Below are 21,982 nucleotides of genomic sequence, written 5' to 3'. Positions count from 1 at the left end.
TAAAACCTTACTTAGCCAGGTATGACCAGTAGCTAATGCTAGCATAAGTAAGCTAATGTTTGCTAGCTTGTGTATTTGACATTTATGGTTCTGTCGAGCGAGTACATTTTATTTATTTACCCAATGTGATAAGCCGTCAGTATGAAAGACAAACTAGGCGTTGTAGGGAGATTGAACTTTGACCTTACACCCTGTAACATGCCCACTCTCTTCCCTTCTTTCGCAGGTGTGTCGCAGGCTGCTGTTTGATCCCTTTCTTCACGGACCGCCTGAGGAACGTCCAGCACCAGTGTCCCCGCTGTCATGCACATATACACACCTACAGGCTATTCTGATACAGACGCTACTTTATCAACAGCCCTGTTCGATTCATACAGTATGATTCCACGGCTTTAGTACGCGAGTGACCATTTCCTGTGGTGTTGGAGGTGTTTGGGACATGGCTGTTTTTATCCTGAGCACTACATTTGTGAAACACCCTTTTCACATGTTGCTGTTTATCTCAATGGGAACTTTTGACTTCTCACAGACTCTTCAACTAAGGTTGTACCTGCGCCTGGAGTCGACTACAGAGCTGTTACAAACTGCACTAAGGCTCAGCTACAGAAAGTCAAACACATGGTACTAGGACTGCCTGATCTTGTGAGGCTGTTTGCCTCCCAGAATATCTGCATAACTTGGACTTTATTATTCGAGTTATTGGAACACTGCTCAGGCCAAAGTGTCAGATACTGAGAACATTCTGATCCCAGAAATACAAACAGCTGTGATGTTTTTCCTGTCAACGAACCGATGACAGCGTGAGCTGCTAAGGAAATGTTATCGACGGAAAATGGAAATGCATCACCGGGCTAATGCAAATGCAGGCCCATAACAAGAAAACAAAGAACAGTGTCAACCAAAATACAGGTCAAATATAGTGCACAACAGTGCAATATAAATGTGTAAATAACGTCTGCATAGGCGTTCACAGTACACCAAATTTTATTGACACATAAAGGCATACAGTACTTATATACATCTTTTTGAATATGTACAAAATAGAGAACCCATGGATGTTACACATGTATAAAAATATGCATTACATCTATATAAATATGTACACAATGTGCAAAACATATGGCATACAAACGACAAGAGGCATGGCGTGGGGGGTGGAGATATAGAGGAGACGACGAAGGGTGTAAATCAGCTGATTAGGGTGGAGGGTGTGCTTCTGATAATGTCTCCAAAATATGTGTATTTCTACTGAATACGTTCACATGATGATTAACAGGTGAGTGAGGACAAGCAGGGAAGGAGCAGATGTGTGACAGCCTGAGCCTTTAACTCTGACGATGACGGTAAAGAAGCCGACAGGTTCTTCAGACTGACGCTGCTTCCACAAACCTCTAACATACAAGGGTTTTTAAAATAACCCCCACTTAACCAATCTCATATAAGTGCCTTTAAACTTTTAAACTATTACTCTGTAGTAAATGTTCTCGCTATAATAAAATCAAGGCAGGATCTGACATACAGTACAGTACATCAAAGGAGAGCAGCCATTATTGCTTCTTGCTGTCCCCGTCTAACCGGTCAGCAACCACAACTGCCGACGGTTAGAGTGTGTGTAGATTTTTGCAGCCCAGAGGTTTGTGTAAGTCTGATATGACAAATAAAATGCAAAAAAAAACTGCAAACCAAAAATATACACATAAAATTTTCCTTTACAGATTTTACATGAGCAGAAAACAAGATTACATATCTTTTACTTTTCACACTAAAAAAAGTGATAAATACAAAAATGTGAGAAATTAATAAAATGTGATATCTGCCTTTTTTGGCAATTAAATATCAAATTCTCTCAAAGCTGAGAGACTGAAGAATTAAAAAAACCCACAATAACTCATCACCTGTTCCTGGATACATATTAATCGACTATTCTGTTCATCCTATGCAGAGTTAAAGTGATAATCTCGAAGATTTTCATTCAAATAAATGTCTGTTAAGTCACTATCCATTGCTGTATGAGGTAACGCAATGGTGATTGAGCCTATGGCCCACTGATGGAAGCCCCTGCATATGCAGTATTACAGACTGGGTGTCTGGTGCGACTTTTGCACAAAAAAATCACAAGCGGCGCCCAGCTAGTGACGCGGTTTCCATCACCCAGCAGTGGTTGGTCTGCCAGAGAGGGTAGGCGGAGCTAAGCGGCTGCTTTTCCGGTCTACTATAATCTACTATGGCTGAACAAACTAAGAAAAGATCTTTGACTACAGATACAACTTCAAAAATAAGTGAAAATCTAAAGACAAAGAAACAAACTCGACGCTCAGATGAAGGCAAACAGTCTGAAAAGGAAAGCGACCGTCAGCGAGGAAAATCAAGAGTAACAACCAGAGCCAACCGTGGACGTCACACATGCAACACTGTCTGGATATCTGGAAATGACCTATCGTGTATCACCATAGGTGGTGCAAAAGAGAACGAAACAGATCTTCGAGATTACCACTTTAAATGATCCCAAAAGAAAGAAGTACAACTAAACTACGGGTCCGAGCTTCCTCATGCAGCCGAACCAAAGGTGCAGACACCAGAGATGATCAGCAGAACGAGGCCACTGGGCTTTCACCAGTTAAAAATCTGACTATAACAAAGCCCAGAAGCAGCTGTGTGCAGTTTTTGGCGTTACTCTTTCACGTGATCACACATTTTGTGTTAGGGTACATCCATCTGATGATAAATGTAAACATCTATGCAGCATAAATGTTATGACATTATGGGATCTAAATCAGTTTGCTCAGGTCAACACATTATTGCTGCTGTGCGCTTTAAATCAGAGTTACACAGGCAGAAAATACATATAGTTAAAATGCAAAAAAAGAGCCCCTTTTAAATTGTTTTATCAGCTAAAAATGAGCCTGAAGGACCAAGGAACATTTGCTGCAACAGAGGTGCGGCAGCGCCCTCTAGTGCCTGTGGACATAATGACAGAATAAAGTGGTTTGAATGTGATTGTGATCTTTAAAAAACAATTAAAAAGCTTCTTTCAAAGTGCCAAACAGAGGGACTGTGTCAATCGCAATGTGATATCTAGACTGAGATACTAAATCAGTAACTCAATATTAAGGTGTGAAAGGAAACAGGGAGCAGGATATGATGCAATCACTTAAAATAAAAAGGATTTGCATTGGCTTTAAAAACATCAAAGCCCTCTCCACTGACGCCCCGCTGTGCGTCTCCCCTCAGAGGTGTCTGTGCGTGTTTTTTGACCGTAGGACGCCAACACAGATAAAAACCGTAAACAGTCATCAGAAGCCGTTTGATTAGTAGATTTTGGATTACGTTTGATAGCAAATGATTTGTTCTCATAGCAAAATTTCTTCAGACAACTTGCAGGTGACGCAGCCCGAGATTAAACGTGAATACAATCATGCACACAGAGACACGGGGGGTACATGCAACAGACGGGAAGACGAATCCACGCGCACATCAACATGCTTTCACACACACACACACACACACACACACGTGCGTGTCAGGTGTCCAGTTGATGCATCGCAAGTTTCACCGATCATGCTGGATTATTCTGATTCCTCCACATGACGGTTGGTCACTGTTAAAGCAGATTGAGTTATTAGCATTAGCAACAGGTTATTGTTAGCTAGCACGTTCGTTGGCTAGTGTTGCAGTAATTTCCCACCCTGACACACACACACATGGACTTGCACACGCACACAGACAAAGTGCAGGGATACTGTCAGACAGCTGGATATAAAGCTCATCTTCTCCACAGACATCTTGATTCCTTGCAGCACACACACACGTCACACCTGTATTGATGTGTGTCATAAAACTGATATTTGTTCCCTTTCTAACGTTTTTCTGTCAGTTTACTGTCAGAAGAAAAAACAGCTGCCAACTTTAATTCCTTTTTTTTTGTCGATCTTTTCTAAGTTACATTCAACATATGATTCTTGGACATCAACTGCAGTGTCTCTGGAGCATTTGGCCGCGCAATCTTTAACGCCGATCACAATTATATTGATCACTTCATGTTAACGATCACCTCGGATATGCAAAGTTCACATTTCCTTGTTTGCGAGGCGAATGAGGCGCCTCTTTAGTGCATAGCTCTCACGTGGATGGAGGAGCTTGCTCCTCTCGTCGCCGAGTGTTTGTTCTTTAGTCATTGGTTCGTCAGCTTGACCAGCCGGGTCAGGAGAAAACAGTCGCATCTGATGCAACGGATCAGATTAGTCAGCAAACATCTACAGTATGTGGTATACTGGACCAGTGTGAAGAGAGGCTTCGGCTCTTCTCAGCTGGGAATCCCTTTAAAGCTCGGCTCGGTGGCGGCCTGAGCTCGTCTGGCTGCGAGTCTTAAAGGGAACAACAGGTTTGAAAGTCCAGCACCAAGACAGGTTAACGAAACACAGACGTGCTCCAGTGTCAGAGTCAGTAGATGGGCCTGAACTGATGTTAGTCAAGTTATTGTGCTGTCAGGACCAGCTTTCATGAGCTAGTATGGCACAGTGTGCTTCAGTGGAACAAAGGCCTTCACATCAGACAGCCTCAGTAGGTATTTATGACGCCTTTAACATGTAGCTACTGTGCTCACACAGTAAAACAGAAGCAAAGTTCACGCTGGAATCCAACCAGCCAAACCTCCAGCAGAAATAATCATCAAAACTATTCAGGCTCTCTGTCTGAGAGACAGTTCAGTTGTGTTAGTGTGGGGTATTTACAAATAGTCCATGCTACCAGTATTCATTTGGCTCTGTCTCCTTGTCTCTGTAACAGATTCAATCATGTTTAAAATCCCTTTATCACCTATTTTAAGGTGACTATAATCGCCTCAGTGATGTCAGGCTGTTCGGCCAGCATTGGCCCTTTTTTTTTAAAGCTGTGCAAACTCCTGCATGTCGTTCAGTGCACGTCCTTTACAGCACTTCTTCCTGCACTTTAGTGGGAATATTACAGATGATTGGATGTACTGGTGAGAGTGAGATGGCACAGCAACGCCATGTTTTCTCCTTCTTTTAATCTTTCTTCTTCTCTTCATCCATCCGTCACTCTCCTGGCTCTACTGCTCCTTTAACTCAATCTTTCTTTCATCCATCCCTCCGTCATTCCCAGTGCAGCTGCAGGTCATGTGTATCCAGGAAGTCAGTGGGTATCCCCAGTGGCGTGAGCGACCCGGCGGGACCCGGTGGCATGGTGAGGTCCAGCCACTCCATATTATCCAGGCCGGGGTCGGACAGGCCCATGTTGAGCGAGGAGGGAGGGGAGGAGGAGTCACAGAAGGACAGGTCTGATGTGTCCATGGGCGAGTAGGGCTGCTGCTCCATCAGCTGGGCCTGCAGTTCCAGCATCAGGCCCTGTGTGCGCGGGTCTGAAGCCGATGGACTGTTGGCCAGCGTTCCCTCCAGAAAGGCCTCCAGCTGGTTGTCGGTGGCCAGAGAGGAGAGTGTGGGCATGTTGTGGCCGATGATGGGGCTCAGGGTGGGCGGAGGGGCCACCTGGATCTGCGGAGGGGGTCTGGAGATGGCGGTGCTGACAGGCAGGGTGGTGATGTTTGCAGTGACTGGGTGGGTCTTGGTGAGAGACACTGAAGGGTCATGCTGGATGAATGGAGTGATTTCTGGAAGGACAGGGAATAAAAATATGAATACTTTGAGGTTTCGAGTTACTTTATTACTGAACAATGTTTGTTAACAGTGAAACTAAGTGATGATAGAATAGAGAGGTTTATAAACTGCTGGTTTTCATGATATTTACAGCATTCAGGTTCTGTTTTCTCCGTGCCGCCATAGCAACCAGTTAATGTGGCGTGTTGCGTTTGAACAGTGAAGCGTTTTTTTTTTAGTTTTTTTACCTTCACTCAGACAACCACAATAAATGCATACGGGCTTCTAATTGAGATTATTTGTTTCACGGTATTTTAATAACGTATCCATTACATTTAAGGAATTATTGCAACCCTTTTTCCATATATTAAGCAAACTATTTCAAGTACTAATCCTTACTTAAGCTCACTATTTATCCGTTTATCAATTACTTTGAGCTGAAGATAAATGCTTCCACATCTTTACTCCCTTGGTAATCTCTATTTACAGTTTCTACATAGAAATGTAGAATTTGTAGGCAGGGACGTGGATTTCCGTGACGGCAATTGTTCTGGTTTCCCTTTGTAGTAAGCTTGTAGTCCGAGTAATATTGACCAATCACGTATCAGCAGGCTGCGGCGTATGCAGGAAAAACAGTCCGTATGAAAAGCAAAAGCAAGTAGCGTAATGCGCGGTAACGACATCCCGGCTCCCATCAGCGGTATCTGATGATGATTTAGCTTCTTAGTAATCTCTATAAACAGAAATCTGCATGCTAACAGCTAACAATCTGTTCTAGATCTAAAAATCAACTTGAGATAAACTCCCTTGACGCTGTGTCACGAAAGCCGCTCAGCGTTTAGATTTCCCGACTTCCTCGAATGCATCAGAAATGACTATCGCTGATGGGATCTGAGATTGCTCCCTTGGTAATTTTTCACACACTCCTTTTTGAAACACGTCTCACAGCAGACTCAGTGAATTTGAATTTTTGGTCGAGTCATTATTTCTTTTACTACTACAGTGTTTCCACATACCCTTTGGCAACTGCAGAGCTGTTGTATTGGCCAAAATAACCTAAATATCTCAGAGGCTGATATTAGTCAGAATCAGTTGAAGATGTAGTGTAGTGCTGCCTACACAGCACATTCTGCAGCGTGGTTTTGGTTTGAGCTGCCAGCGTTCACCTCCTTACCTCCGCTCTCGATGAGAATGTCGAACAAATCATCCATTTGCTGGCTGGTTGCCGTGGGAACCTGAAAGACAGTCAAAAAGGGTTAAGAGACTTTACACCGGCTCAACAAAACGCAACAATTCCTCAAGGCTACGAAACTGAAAATAGACTTTCATGCTTTCTTGTGTTTCAGCAGAGAGCCGCTGGAGAAACACACTGCGTGGTGTTCGTGTGTGTTGAGCTGCGGCTGGTGCGTGTCTAACCTGTGAAACGTTGTTGATGTGCATGTTGCGGCTCTGTTTGACAGCCTCCTCATAGCGGGGAGGCTCTTTTGTTTTGGGTGGCTGAGTAACCAGAGAGGTGGGCTGGAGGATGAAGGTGGGCTGGGGAGAAGAAGACTGGACGAATAAGAGAGACATGGAGAAAATACAGGCAGAATTAACGTCCTCTGTATGAAGAAATACCTGTTCAGTTAAATGATTAATGCTTTAAGGTTAGACTGAGCCAAACTTAACCCCAGCTCTCCACTGATACCTTATTGAATGGTCCGTTGGAGATGTGGTGGTTGGGTGAGGCCCGAGGAGAGACTCTGTTATCTGGGGAACTTCTCAGGAAACACTGGGGATTCAGTTCAGGCCTAGTCTGGTTCTCCAAACCAGCCGTGTTATTGCACATAGTCAGAGCCTGATAGGACACAGAGTTACATCAGTCTATAATGAATCATAGCTTGACATCATCATAAAAGTACCACAAAAACATGACAGATTTTAAAATACACAAAAATTTGTCATAAATGAAGTAATCATAGACAAAAACAAATGTAGTCTTTGTTCCACAGAAGGAACTGAAATTGATGCAAATGGGATTTTTACAAACGCACGCTCCAGCAGCTCTCACAGAGCTACAGGAGTGGGAGGAGAAGAGATTCAATAATTATGAACCATTATCTTAATTACCTCGTGGCTCAGCTGACACACTCAAATTTCTTTTCAAATGTGAAACCAGCTAAATGTCAGGGTACATTAGTTTTTACAAACACATATGACCATGACTCGGGCAAAAGCTGTTGATAGTGAAAATGACTCCTGATACTACAAAAATGAAGCCGCTTTCCCACTGGTCAAAAAACCTTGCTAACAACAGGCTTTTTTACTTCATGGGAAAGGTTACAATCGGCATTCAGACCCGGTTCAAATGACTCTGCAGAAGACGAAGGGCTGAAAGGAGTATATTCCACTTGCAATGGGAAAACAGACAATCGGCATTAATAAGCGGGTCTACTTGGGTCTGGAAAACCTGCATTAATGCGCTAATTTTGGTGGTAAAGAGGTATAAGGGAGTAGAAAACGATAACAGTACTTTCGACAATTGATCATTTTTTAAGCAAAAAGGGTTGGAAAATATTTCATTAAAAACTAAATGAAACAGTTTCCACTATTTCTAAAAACACTTCAAAGGAAATATAATAAATATAATGTTAATATAGATAAATGGATCATAGTATTAATAATACAATGTAATATACTGTAACTAATAGTGTGGTGTGACAGACCTGTAGCAGCGGGTTGTGGTTGTTCATCTGCTGGTTTGGTGCTGTTTCCATCTTAGTGGTTTGTCGCTGAGGGACTGAGGCCTGCACCAGGCCTGGATTTGAGACGGTGGCCTGAAGAACGGGCTGAGATTAAAGGGAAAGAGTGTAAGAAGTTTGACATGACAACTTTAAGTGTACACATTCAGTTTTATAACACAATCGTCATTAAAACTACCCTGAGTGTGTAAAGCCAGTGACCATAGGGCTGCAAGATATAAAAAACTGACATTGTGATATCTTTTTATTCTGCGATATTTATCGCGATTTTAAAAAATACAAGAAACTATATCAGATAAATGCAGTTTTCATGTTCATATAAACACTTAGCAATCATACTTGTTATTATTTGGGACTTTGGGTCTGATTTCTTCTAACAAAACAAAACCCCTCCTACTTTTATCACTCTTTCTTCAGGGACTCTGACACCAGCATGAAAAAGTAAATAGTTCAGGTAGAGCGACATGTTTCTTTATAAAATAAATGTATAGACTTGTGGGCTGCAGTTGTGTTATTTATATGGTCATCATACCACGTCATATCATTAATAACAGTGTTCAAATGTATGCTTGATCAGCTCGGTGACGGTAACTTTTGAGAATGCAAACTCACTACTTCTACTCCTACTTGCCTGTTGGCACACACAACCACTGTCAGGTGTGCACTGTAGGTGTAGCTGCTTAAATTAAACACTCAGCGGCGCGTCTGCTCTGTGAACTGTCTGTTTATGCAGCCACAGTATTAACAAGCCGGGGAATAGGGTAATATACTTATAAGCCACCTGGCGCAACGGAGCATCTGCCTTGATCATCCCACTGACATGATCTGTGACGGCAGCAGCGTCGCGTGCTTGTTTACAGTTTACATGCAGGTGACACACAGACTCTGCCAATCTGTGGTCAGTTCACTCTGTGCTCTCATGATGAGCTGCTCTAATTTGATTTGACTTTGATTTGACTTCTCCTGTATATGAGAAACTAACGAGTTATTGTTTTCCACCAAGCAACAAAAAAGTAGCAGCCTGACGTGTTGTCCTTAATTTGCTTCACTATGGCACGCCCTGCGATGTGAATACTGCACATGCGCACATCACAATTGCCCTTGTTAAACAATATATCGTGCAACCCTAAGTGAACACATTTCACATTCTGTCACTGTACTTTACTGCTCACCTGCAGGCTAACGGTGGTGCTCGGCAGCTGGATAGTAGTAGCGTTGTTGGGCAGTGACACTGGGAGGAGGATCTGAGTCCCAGCCTGGTTCCTGGTGGTCAGCAGAGTCTGAGGCTGACCCAGCACCTGGGATACCCCGCCCGTGTGGCTGATGAAGAACTGCTGCAGGCTGGGCGCTGCAGGCTGGGCCTGGGGTTTGGGACTTCTCTGTGACTGCTGGCGAATCTGTGGGCTGGTGGGCTGGGCTTGGGGCTGGATCTGGGCAATAAGCTGAGCTTGGGGCTGGAGCTTGAGCGGCTTGCCAGAGGAAACAGTCACATCCTCCAGCTTGACCACTGTTGGCAGGGGGGAGAGAGCCTGGGAGCCCAGGAGGGAGTTAGGGAGTGTAGCTGCAGTGGATGAACAGTTTGACAGGACTGTTCCCTCCATTTTCACTACATTTGAGTTCAGGATAGAAGAAAGGGGGTTTATAGTGTGTACAGAGGTGAGTTTGGGAGATAAAGAGATAGTGTCTGTGGTGCCCGCCCTCTTCTCCACCTCCAGCTGCATCTTCAGCTCCTCCACTAGCCTCTGCTCCTGCTCCAGCTTCCTCATTAGCTCCTCAATCTGCCGCTCCTTCTCATGGAGCCTCTGGTCCTTCTCAGGGACTTGGAAAGACAGGTGAGGCGAGGAGCGTGGATCCCCCCAGCCAGCGCTCATCGGCGCCTCAGTAGGAGCCTCAGACATGCCTACATCTTGCTGCAGGGCGGAGGGATCCGTGGGAATGGGTGAGAGTGGCGATGTGGTTTTAATGCTCTCTGGAGCTACCTGCTGGACTGGAAGGACTATAGCAGGAGTGGTGTTGGTGTTGACCTCCATGGGGATGGAGGAGAGGGTGGTGGTGGCAGTGATGGTGGCAGGAGCAGAGGTGCTGAGGTTGTCTTGGAAAGGCTTCAGTCTTTCTATCAGATCAGTCTTTGTTCCTGACACGGGGAGGCCACGCAGCTTCAGCTCCAGTTTCAGCTCAGCCACCTAAACAGAAATAACATTACATTATTAATTTAGACTGCTGCGAGAGAAGGAGAGCAGCTTCTTTACAAAGAATAGCTTTGTTTCTGTCGAGAGCGGGTCGGCCTGTGCCACACTCTGAATTTTGTCAGACCAATTACACTTGGCTGTTCAACACGAAGCTTCGACTATTAGTTTCTTTTAGTTCCATATCAAACTCCTGTAACTGCCTACACAAGTCTAATGTTTTACCAAACATCTGTCTACAATTTAACAGCACAATCAACATTTCCATCTGACCTCTTAGTGTTTCAGGTCATGGCACCTTTTATTATAATTCAACCGAATTAAGCCCTGCAAAGAGCATTGGAGAAACACTGATTTTTATGATGAAACTGCTTTATTCACTGTTTTTTCTGTTTTAAATAAACACGTCCCTTTGTTTAGGAGAGCAGGAAACCGCTGCTGACAACTTGGCCCTGATTAAAACTAGGGATGCACGATATTGGATTTTTTGCCAATATCCGATATGCCGATGTTTTCCAACCCTTTTTGCCGGCCAATATATTAGGCACATGTTTTTTTAGTTCTATAATTGTATATTGTTGATATCTTTGCACAGGCAGTGCACGTGCACATTTGCGCTGAGTTAATGTCGTAGCATTACGTCAAACTTTTTTAGGGAATCATCGAACATTTAGGCAGAATTAAAGCGTTGTTTTATTGGCGGAAAATATCGGCAGAGAAATGACATATCTGTCGATGCCCATATGCTATTTCAAGCCGTCATCTGCAGATACCGATAACGTGCTGATAATATCGTGCACGGGGGAAGACGAGAAGAAGAAGAAGAGATACTATTAATTCCCGAGGGGAAATTTAATATTTTCACTCTGATTTTAAAACATGCTACACCCACACACAGCCCGAAATACACACACATGCACAAACAGGACTCTATGGACATGCATTAATGGAGAAAGCGAGGGGGCTGCACATGGACACGCTCCCCGAGCAGTGGGGGATTCGGACACCTCGACAGCGCCCAGGAAAGGAACTGGCACCTCTCCAGCTACTAGCTCCAACTGCCATGTGTGGTCCGTACTGGGACTTGAACCGGCCACCCTCCGGTTCCCAAGCCGAGTCACTACGGACTGAGCTGAGCTCAAAATCTCAACAAGGAACCTCGATCAAGTTAGATCTTGTGAGGAGCGGTCAGATTTCACTGGCTGTGTAATATTATGATTCAGCTCAGTAATTTCTCCCTTTAGGCTACAATTGTAACCTTTGATTTCTAAGCTGCTGGTTTCAAGCTACAGGGATGAAGATTTGGGTTTGCAAAATACCTTCATCTCTTCCAGGTTGGCTGGAAGGACACCTGGCTTGCGGTTGGAGAGCGAGTTGTTTGGACGAGCGGGAGCCACAGAGGGAGGTGGAGGAGCAGTGGGCAGAGACACCACGATGGAGGTGGGGAGGGTGCTGGCGCTGCTGCTCTGCCCCTCGGGTCTACAGAGAGGAAGAGACACAAAAGGATGAGGTCATTATTCCAGGAAATCATTTAAACAACACCTGAATGAGAAACAGAAGGAGGGGAAGAGGAGGCTTCCTTTCAAGCATTTCTATGTTTTTTTATCAGCTCTGATGGTCGTACTTGAGTGGTGCTGGTAGTATAGTCTGGTAGTTGTAGTGCTGCTGTTGCTGGCTGAGGATCTGCAGCTGGAGGAACAGCTGCTGTTGCTGCAGTAGTCGGGCATAAGAGGAGTCCATGGGTGCCTCACTGGCCTCCTGCTTCTGGTCCGGGGGAACATACTGGTGGTACTTGAGCTTTTTCACCCGCGATTTGGGCTCTTTGTTCTTCTTACTGCGGCTCTTCTCGGAGGGAGTCTTCTGCTGGCTTTGCTGTTGTGGGAAGAAACAAACATTTAGATATAACACAGAGACAGAATATTATATTTATAGATGGGTGAAAAGGCTCTTACTTTCACCAGGGTCGGGCCTGGTTTTGAGAGAGCAGCTGTGGTGACCGGCTGAGGAAGGGTGACAACTGGGCGACTGGCAGGCGGCTCGTTGGTGGAGATCACTTTCATGAAGTCTGTTGCTGGTGGAGCGATTGGGAATGCCTGAAGGAAAATACAAAGACATTTATAACTGCAAATCAAAGGCGTAACTTTTCAAAAACATGTCTGTGAAGGTGCTTACTTTTTGGGATCTGACCTGCAGAATGGTGTTTGATAGCGGTGGAGGAGGTGGTGGGAGGACTGGAGAGGGCGTCTCTGGCACTTTGATGTCCCCGGGAGAGGGCACAGAGCTCTGAGACTCCTGGCTGGCCGGCTGATCTGGGGACAGAGCCTCGCTGCTGTCTTCATCCAGCACCTTGGGATAATTCACCTGGCCAACTGAGAGAAAAGCACTGTTTTTATTTCCATCTTTACCAGTAAAACATGACTTTTCTGAAAGGTTCCATTAAGGCAGAATTTATCCATGTTCTCATCACTGACTCTCACCGATGATGGCCTGTTTCACGCTGGAATCCACCGGCAGGATGTTCTTCTCCACCAGCTCCATGGGGCCGGGTCTCTGAGCGATCTTCTCGTTCAGGTTGTCGGCCAACCGAGCGCGCTTCAGTCTCATCTGGGTGGCCTGGAGTGAGGGCTCTGCTCCGGTCTCTGAGGAACATGAAGCGTATTTATCATTCTGAATGAATCCAGCTGGTAGATTTCTTGTTTATGGTGCTAATATATGTTGAAAGCATCTCATCTGTTGCCAATTCAAATATCAAGTTTAAGATGTGTGAGACATCTTCTGGGGGATATGGCCTCTAAATCTTCTCTTTATACTCCAAAGCTGTATTTAAAGCTCCACAGGGAACACTAGATGATGCACTAAATGCACATAGTGAGAACCAGAGATCTCCAGTACCTTGCAGGATGTGCATCCTGACCAGCTCTGCTCTCTCCGGACGACTGCGGATCTTGTGCTTCAGAAAATTCTCAGTCTAAAGAGAAAGAAGAATATAAAACAGTCAGTAAATCATGCTGCTTACACAAGTCCACATCTAACACTTTCATTACATTATTGGAAACTGGGTGCCTTACCCTGGCTCTCTCCAAGCTGCGAATCTGCCCATGGAAAGCCGCCGGGCTCTTCAGAGCTGCAACACAGAGCATTTTCATTAGCACAAGTGTATAGACGAATAAGGAGATTAAAAAATAAAAGCAAATATGTTTATTATCTCAGTTTGTTGTCATATTCCCGCCCATGCTGCACAGTCATTTGTGTGAGTGATTGACACCTGGTGGTGCTGATACTCACGTGGCATGATGCCCTGATCCACCAGCTGCTCCCGGGTTCGCCTTTGCTGAAGCCTCAGCTGCAGGACTGAAAGCAAAGGAGATAAAAATGATTTTAAATGTAAGAAGCAGTAAATAAAAAGAAGGGATGAAATATGAGAATAAAAGCAAGAAGAGGAAAAAACAGATGAGGTCTTAGTACATCAATATAAAAAGGGGAAATAAGAGGGACGACATTCACGGAAAGAATCACAAGTGGTGCCCAGTTAGTGACGCGTTTTCAATCACCCAGCAGTGGTTGGTCTGCCAGAGAGGGTAGGCGGAGCTAAGCGGCTGCTTTTCCGGTCCCTGCAAGTGTTGCGAGTAAACAGTAATCTACTATGGCTGAACAAACAAAGAAAAGATCGATGACTACAGATACAACTTCAACAATAAGTGAAAATCCAAAGAAAAAGAAACAAATTCGACACTCAGATGAAGGCAAACAGTCTAAAAAGGAAAGCGACCGTCAGCGAGGAAAATCATGAGTTACAACCGGAGCCAACCGTGGACGTCACACATGCAACACTGTCTGGATATCTGGGAAGTGTGCTCCCGTAATTACCGTTTATCGCCACAAGGTGCCGCCAAGGAAAACAAAACTGAGATCTTTGAGATTACAACTTTAAGTAATTCTACCAGTAGACCAAGCTCTGGATTCAAACATGAGACCTTTAATGTGAGGTTGGTGAAACTCCGGCTGTTTCTGAAAGCCTGCAGAAGAGCTTAAAAGAGTGAGGATGAATTCACTCCTTCCCTCCTTGGAGCTAGTTGATACAATTTCAGTCCTTTGAAGCTGTTAAAGAATGGGATGAACTTTTTTCCTGTTTCCCCTTAAGCCTAACTTAACCAGGGTCTGACCTTTCCCAGGCTGCTGTTATGTGCAATAAGCCTGCTGTTTAATGTTTTTATAAAGTGCTACCAAAAAACAAAACACGGGAAAGGCAGTCGTAAGAGGCAAAGACACCAAATATCCGCCAAAAAATGTCTACACATCATTTATTCCATTGTTTATTTACATCTGTTAAAATGTTGGCCTTTCTGTAAGAGATGTCTCATAACTCTTAAGACTTCCACATCTCCAGGATTAGCTGGTGACAGCAGTCTGCCTACTACGACATAACAACAAAGAGGGGTGCTCACCTGCTGTGACCCCAGTGCAGCAGTCACACACCGTCTCCACCTCCATACAGGCCATTGTTTTAAACTAACAGAGCTGTCCAAACTACAGCTGAGGGATTAAGCCATTTGATCCCGACGTGTGAACATTTGTTTTAATCCTCATATCCTCTCAGTCAGAGTGCTACAAGATTAACAGATTTCTAAGAATCCACAGTGTTGCAACCCCTTTAATAATTACAGTATGGCAACAACCAGCCTGCCCTTTATTTCTCTACACCCACTCTTATTTTTGTTTCCTCCCCTCTACTCTCACTTCCCTGTCTCGCTCAGCCAGTTTGATTATTTTCTGACTGCAGGCGATCTCCACATCGCCTCGTGTGGAGGACGACTCTGGATCCTGATCCTGATACTGCTGAAGGAAAGTGAAGAGTCTGAGTCAGCACCGACGAACTGAGAAGAGGAGCTCGGGGCAACAACACAAGTGTCATGTTAAACAGGAAGAGGTGAAGATTTGCACAAATTAAGTACTATGAGTAAACACACTTCTCTATTCACAGGAAGGGACGCATCAAGACTTACGGTGAAACACTGTTGCTCTCACAGGAAACAGCTGGCCTCACCCTTTCTTTCTTTCTCTCTCATCTCTTTAGTTCCATTCTTTATTGTCACAGTCAGGCTGAGGTGACAAATAAAAACTGGTGGCTACACAAAACTAAACTTCTGCAAACTTTAAAAGGGAATACTGCTGCTTTAAATCAAACTACAGCTGTGAAACATTTACGGAAAATCCACCCTCGCTCTTGTTCGTGCAGATATTTGCATGGCTTAAAAACGGCCTATATACATCCCAGAGAGATTCAAAGCTACTTCAGAGACTCGCAGGAGAAAGATATTCAGTGGGGACGTGTTTGTTTAAGGTGATATTTATAGACTTCCAGGCAGTGGCATTGTCCTAAATTCCTCCGGGAAATGCTGCGCAGCCTGACAAACACATGTTGACCTGTGACCTGAGCAGTCCGAGGACAGAGGAGGTGACATGACTGAGCTGTTAACTCACGCAGAGACAGGCACGCACACACAAAGCCAGTCAGCATGTCAAAGGAGAAAACACAGACTTCCATTAAACTATACCGCTTTCAAACGGTAAACAAAGCATAGCTTTATACAGGAATGTTGCTACATTTTTGACAATATCCTTGTTTGATTTTTTGTTGGGAGTTGAATTAAAAGATTGAAACCACACTCCTGTCAGTCTGTTCAAATGAAGCTGGTTAGCTTAGCTTAGCATAAAGTCTGAAAACTAAAGGAAACAGAATCTGCCTACAAGCCCTGCTTAAGCTCAAAATGTTTCACTTTATATCTTCTTTGTTTAATCAGTACAAAAACCAAAGTGTGAAAATTTCCCCTGTCAGGTAACCAAGCAACCAGCGGAGAGTGCAGGAAGTCCTGCACATAGGTGCAGGCCTGCACAGAGCACCAGTGTGAGAAAAATGAGTTTTCTTAACTGTGAGTTATGCTAAGCTACTCCCAGGTATCACAGAGTTAAATATGAAGCTTGAAACAAGCGTAATACCCCACATTTAAATACATGCAACATATTGGGTTGTCAACATACCAGAATTTTAAACTTCTAGACAATACTGGTAAAAAAAACAAGACTAGGTCAAAACCTAGTATGTGGCCGACCGCATCAGGTCAATGTGTGCTTTTGTGGGCAACACTGGAAGCATGGCGTGTGCGTGCCGGCTGCGTGACGTGTTCATTTTCATTTGTTGTTATTAATTTGCTGTGTTTGGGACATTTCTGGACGTCCATTGCTGGGCAGCGGTCTGAAGCTCAGCCAACAGTCAACAGGTTGGGACTAAAGAAAACGTAGGGCCAAGGTGACATGGCTGTCTCTCTGCTCTGCTCTCTGCAACAGACACTATCATAACTTTTGCATCTTTATGAGACGTGAAAGGGACTTTCAAAAACGTCTTCATTTGCCGTTCTGTGAATGAGAACAGTCTGCTCTGTTGCTGTAAAGAGCTCCAAGCGTGACGGAAGGCGGAGCAGACACACACAGTCGACTTTGGCCTATAAAAACTACATCCTGTACCTTCTTGCGGGGTTGTACGGAGGTGTAGGCGTATTAATTTGTTGTTTAGAGCGTAACCGCTGTGAAACAACCAGAATATAATGTCTTATTTATCTGTTTCACTGCTTTACTTACATTAACGCCGCTCACTCTCTTTTGCTTGCGGCAGCTTTGGGTTCGAAATCTGACTGTAGATCTGTTCTTTGTTTGTTTAAAGCTTCGGTACCTTTCGATTGTATCGTTTTAAAACACGTTGTATGGAAAAGTATCGAACATTTTGGCAATGTTTATTTGTACACTACTTTTGGATGTAGCATATTTACATTTAAAAGTCCTATTTCAATCTAAAAGTTAGCAATATGAACTAGGGATGCACGATATTAGATTTTTTGCAGATATGCCGATATTTTACAACTCATTTAGCCGATTACCGATACCGATACCGATATTTTTTTCCTGCACACCTAATTGCAGACATCATCAACTCTCTCTGTATTGGAATTAGCGTACAGTATAATGGTGATACTCTTCGCCTTGGCTCCTCCTCGCATCACCGAAGCTGAGCAGTCATTGCAAATAGCAGTTTTGCTATCTATTTCGGACACTTTGAAAAACTTCCACACCACGGACATTTTGGCTTCTAACCCTCTCATGCTGCAGGTAGACACACGTGACGTCATCACACTGCGCCGCGCCGCGCCGCGCAGGTCTTCTTCGCACCGGGGACATTGGGCCGAGGTCTGGCATTTAATCAAGTATGCAGCAGCCCATTATTTTATCGGTTAATTAGGTCGGCGGATATCAGCGTGTTGGCCTATATCCGATCCGATCATTTTTAAGCCGATATCGGCCGATACCGATAATGTGCCGATAATATCGTGCATCCCTAATATGAACATAGTGATCACAAGTGAATGACATTAAATTATGCATTCATTAACCAAATTGATTAATAGAACTTGACTATATCTGACTAGATGTGGTTCTAACTGTGCTCTTTTATCATATTTTTGCTGTCATTAATCACCTCATTGATTTCAAATGATACGTCACAATAAACTCACTGGCCTGAGTCTTGCAGCCATCCACTTCTCCTCCTCTCTGAATCTAAACTACACACAGATGAAGCCGTCTTACCGCTGAGACCTGTCAGGATGGTAGTCAGATTAACACCTGCATGTTAAAGCCAATATAAGAGAGGAAGATCCTGCGGCTGGCAAAGTGCTGAGGACGGCTTTAGAGGGTGGAAAGTATGAGGTGTTGTGTTCTCACTGCAGGGGAAATGACACAAGCCGACATGATGAGTGGGTGCTACTACTGTTGACATTCCACAAAATGTTCCACCGTCGAGAGGTTTTACTGCGCTCTCCTGCAGACAGCAGCCGCAGAGCACGAAATCCCACATTCATCCAAAACACGTTTAATCCAGTCTGGAGCGGCTCTGGCTGAACACCCTGTGATTGTTGACTGTGTCTGACAAATTAGATTTCTCTAAGCATGGTGATCAATATTGCAGTGATTGCACTGGACTGATCTCTCTTCGCCATCTAAGCCGTGATTAGGAACTGGCAACAGCAGCAGTGAATCTAACCCGCTCGTAAAGCCTTATAATCGCGTACCCATCCATCAGTGTCTGAGTCAGTCTCATGTGGCGGCCAAAACAACGCCGACATCGTGAGGGCGAGGAGAAGCTAACGTGCAGGCTGGTTCCTCTGCTGCACAGCTGAGCAGCTGATGGAAGTTTCAGGGCTGAGAACTCACAATTATGGTTTGTTTTTAGATTATTAGTAGATTCAGGGAGTACGTGCCTGTGTGCATGTGTACATGAAGGGTTTTAAAGCTACCATGTTGGAGGAGTTTTGGTGATTGTATTCAGGAAGATAGTCTCACATTTTTAACACATTTCATTAATTTTCTTTGGTCTTCTTTGACCAGTTTATCACTGTTTAATTATTTTCTTCTTTTTAATTACATTTCAAATTTCTGATGTTCTTCTTTGGAAAATTAAGACATAAAGTGTCCTTCAACGGCATGCATGTTTGGCTTGATTTTAAATTGCATCTTTTCCTCATATATATATATATGTCACAGTTCCATGATGGTGAGACATTAGCTGTGTCCCAATTCAGGGGCTGCATCCTTCAAAGGACGTATTTAAAGACCGATTGCTTCAGATGCGGCCGACAAATGCGTCCTCCTTTTCAAGGGCCAAGAAGGACCCATCGGGTGCATCCTTCGTGGCCCAACGTATCCCGAGATTCATTGCGCCCCAATTATAATGAGATGGCGAACTCTTAAGCGGCAGAAAAATACACTTTAAATGTGAAATGTGTTTCTTATTTCAACTCAATTGAATAGTTAGCGATACAAATAAACAAAACAAACTGAAAGGGGCCTTTAAACTTTTTATTATCTTTAAATAAGAGGTTAAGTTTTGGATGTTAGTTATGTTAGCTAGTTAGCCAGCTTGCTACCTGTTGCTAGGCGACATGAGCGGTGCTTTGTGACCAAGAGTAAGGGTGGGAACAGCTGGTGATGCAAACCGAAAATCCTCCATAGACCAGACCGTCTCATTTCAGTCCGGCTTTATCGGTCTACACAAGCGCTGAATGGCGCATGGATTGGGACACAGCTAAAGAGTGCAGGAGAATGTTTGGGTTGCCTGGCAACAAAAGTCCAGTTTCAGTTAAGTTGTGGAACTAGTTGAGTTGGTGAAGCAAAAAATAATGTTTTGTTCATTACTACTCTTTACTACTTTTTGTGGCTTGTGTAAAATGTTGTATAAAAGCAGTATCACACTCGAGGTCGTGATGTTATACTGAATATCAGCACGGCTGTGATTCAGTCGTAGGCCACAGATAATCACTCCCTCTCATGTGATATTGCTTAATTCTCTTAACACTAAACTTATATTACTACTGCTTTTCTGATATTCTTCTGTGGAAAATTCTGCTGTGTCTTTTTTCTTTCTTTTCTTAACCTTTGTACCAGTATGCAGGCAGCAGCAAGTGTGTTTCCGGGTTTGGCTTGAATTTAAATGACATCTTTTTCTCATATGAAGTTATATCACAGTTTCATAATGGTGAGACACTTTGTTCGGAGGGATTCTGACGACAGTAACTCTGAAAAACATTAGATATATTTTGTGCCAACAAGTGATCATTCAGATTATTCAGGAGCAGAGTAAGAAGCACAGCGAGAGGATGTGAGGTCAGAGGACGTGAGAAGAAGAAGCTATTTTGCAATAACCACAAGACAGTGTCTGTGATTTGTTTTTAACATGCTGACTCATTGGTGTTTGTCATTGAGCAGGTACAGGAGCCAATGTGTAACAAGGGGATGATATTTGGGTTCTATTTTGTATGCCTGTTTAAAGTGTCAATCATGCAGGTTTTAAGCAGAAGGAAGAGGTGAATCATTTGTAGTCACTCTTTCATCTCAGTAGCCCTCTGTCCCAGCATGCCATCACATGCCTTAAGCAGCACGTCCTCACCGTTTTTGCGTTCATTGAGAGGAGGCAGATTCTGTGTTGGCTGCAGCGACAGCTCCTCCATCTCGTGGGTCACCGCCTCGCTTTGGGGACTGGGCAACAGAAAACTCATCCCAAAATCCCCCTCTGCTCCGAACGGCCCCTGAGAGGCCTGGGGCTCCATGCTGCCTCAGGAGGGGACAGGGGTTTGGATCGCCGTCCCTTCTGTTACGCCTCGCTGCTACCTGCGTGGATACAAGAAACACAAAGAGAGAATGAGTTAGAGGGAAAAGTAGTCATTCTAACCATCATCCTGTTGGTATGACTGCTTTACCCAACTGGTGAAATGCTTAGGGTGGCATTTCATTTCAGCCATCTGGAAGAGCTCAGCTGAAATTATTCATTAAAGAGCCGGGCTGGTCATTATACTGAATAATCACTTCAAACCGCTGCTCATGAGAAACAGCGTGTTCATGAATGTTCCCTCTGTTCAGACAGGCTTCATGATCAGGAATATGACGTCGCTGTGGCGGTTTCAAACGGAGGGAACGGAAACATCTCGGGGAGCAAAACAAACAGTTTAGTATCCATGGCTTCCCTGCAGCCTCTTAACCAGCAGATGACAGACTGCTGGGTCTCTACATGTGTGCTATTTATCGCTCTCCAGCATCACCACACATCTATCCATTCCAGGACCTGCGCGCTCTATACCAACCGTCCTGATGTGTTGCTTTTGGCTGAGAAGCTCCGTGTTCTTATGGCTGCTTTTATTTCTCCCTGAAGGGCCTCTAAAGAGCCAGAGGCATGAGACGGCTCGGGGAGGCTGTGGGACCCAAATGTACTCAGACTCATGTGGTTTCAACACGTCTCAATGATGACGCCATTCACGTATCCAATCACAAAAGACCCTAAAGTCTGTTGCTGCAGCCTGCAAGAGAACATACCAACGCTGTCTCATATAGAACATTCTCCTGCTAGATATGACGTTTAGGTTGCTCCTGGTCTAGCTTCTGTCTGCAAGACTTCCTGATGTGCACGTACAATGCAGTAACTTCTACCTGCTATATGTGTGTAACATTCAGCTCCAAGGAGTCAGTCTCTGTTCACTTGCCATTTACTGGCAGTCTGAACTGGTGCATGTTGAATCTGGAGACCACTGCAAAATTACCCCACACTCTAAAACTTGGCTCCTGACCTGCAGCCACTTTCTGGGCCCTTAATGATGATGTAGTGCCACTAAAACACCAAGCTACAGACGCTGGCCAGGGCTTGATGTTTAACAGCTTAACCTCAAAGTTTTTTTCATGCCACAGATCTGCAGTGACAGATCTCAAGTAACGGCATCTTTAATGTTTATGTTAAGCATGTAAGTACCGCAGATTACAATCAGAGTTTGCTGTGAAGACTTTTGTTTTGAGTTGTCAAAGGAAAAGCACACTGATTAACTCTGGTCGATTGCAATTCATCTCTCTC

At 44.2% G+C, this 21,982-nt stretch overlaps 1 protein-coding gene across 3 annotated transcripts; it reads right to left on the bottom strand.

Moving 5' to 3' along the window:
• Nucleotides 1–966: 966 nt before the first annotated feature.
• On the bottom strand, nucleotides 967–20,615 carry mrtfba (myocardin related transcription factor Ba). Of its 3 annotated transcripts, none has more exons than XM_069664077.1 (15): nucleotides 20,534–20,615; nucleotides 13,825–13,890; nucleotides 13,608–13,663; nucleotides 13,432–13,507; nucleotides 13,017–13,178; nucleotides 12,727–12,908; nucleotides 12,492–12,632; nucleotides 12,164–12,411; nucleotides 11,859–12,018; nucleotides 9,526–10,536; nucleotides 8,318–8,440; nucleotides 7,300–7,449; nucleotides 7,029–7,163; nucleotides 6,787–6,847; nucleotides 967–5,626 (listed from the first exon to the last, which is right to left on the bottom strand). In XM_069664077.1, exons 1-15 carry the CDS (start codon nucleotides 20,592–20,594, stop codon nucleotides 5,112–5,114), a joined length of 3,147 nt encoding a protein of 1,048 aa, XP_069520178.1. In that variant the 5' UTR covers nucleotides 20,595–20,615; the 3' UTR covers nucleotides 967–5,111. The 3 variants fall into 3 exon arrangements, with proteins under 3 accessions (XP_069520178.1, XP_069520179.1, XP_069520180.1); XM_069664078.1 differs by having other exon boundaries at nucleotides 7,029–7,148; XM_069664079.1 differs by having other exon boundaries at nucleotides 12,712–12,908; nucleotides 20,534–20,542.
• Between the last annotated feature and the right edge of the window lie 1,367 nt (nucleotides 20,616–21,982).

This window comes from Semicossyphus pulcher, unplaced genomic scaffold (genome assembly GCF_022749685.1).
Source record: "Semicossyphus pulcher isolate SPU_LCO1_2020_fin unplaced genomic scaffold, fSemPul1.0.p SCAF_16, whole genome shotgun sequence".
NCBI lineage: Eukaryota > Metazoa > Chordata > Actinopteri > Labriformes > Labridae > Semicossyphus > Semicossyphus pulcher.
This window is presented reverse-complemented; position numbering and strand designations above follow the sequence as displayed.

What these genes read in the sequence shown, in the direction of transcription:
- mrtfba (XM_069664077.1), bottom strand. Translation starts at nt 20,594, where the DNA reads ATGGAGGAGCTGTCGCTGCAGCCAACACAGAATCTGCCTCCTCTCAAT. An exon ending in CCAACGGACCATTCAATAAG is followed by an intron (nt 7,164 to 7,299) that starts GTATCAGTGGAG and finishes TTATTCGTCCAG; the next exon opens with TCTTCTTCTCCCCAGCCCAC. An exon ending in ACATCAACAACGTTTCACAG is followed by an intron (nt 6,848 to 7,028) that starts GTTAGACACGCA and finishes ACTGTCTTTCAG; the next exon opens with GTTCCCACGGCAACCAGCCA.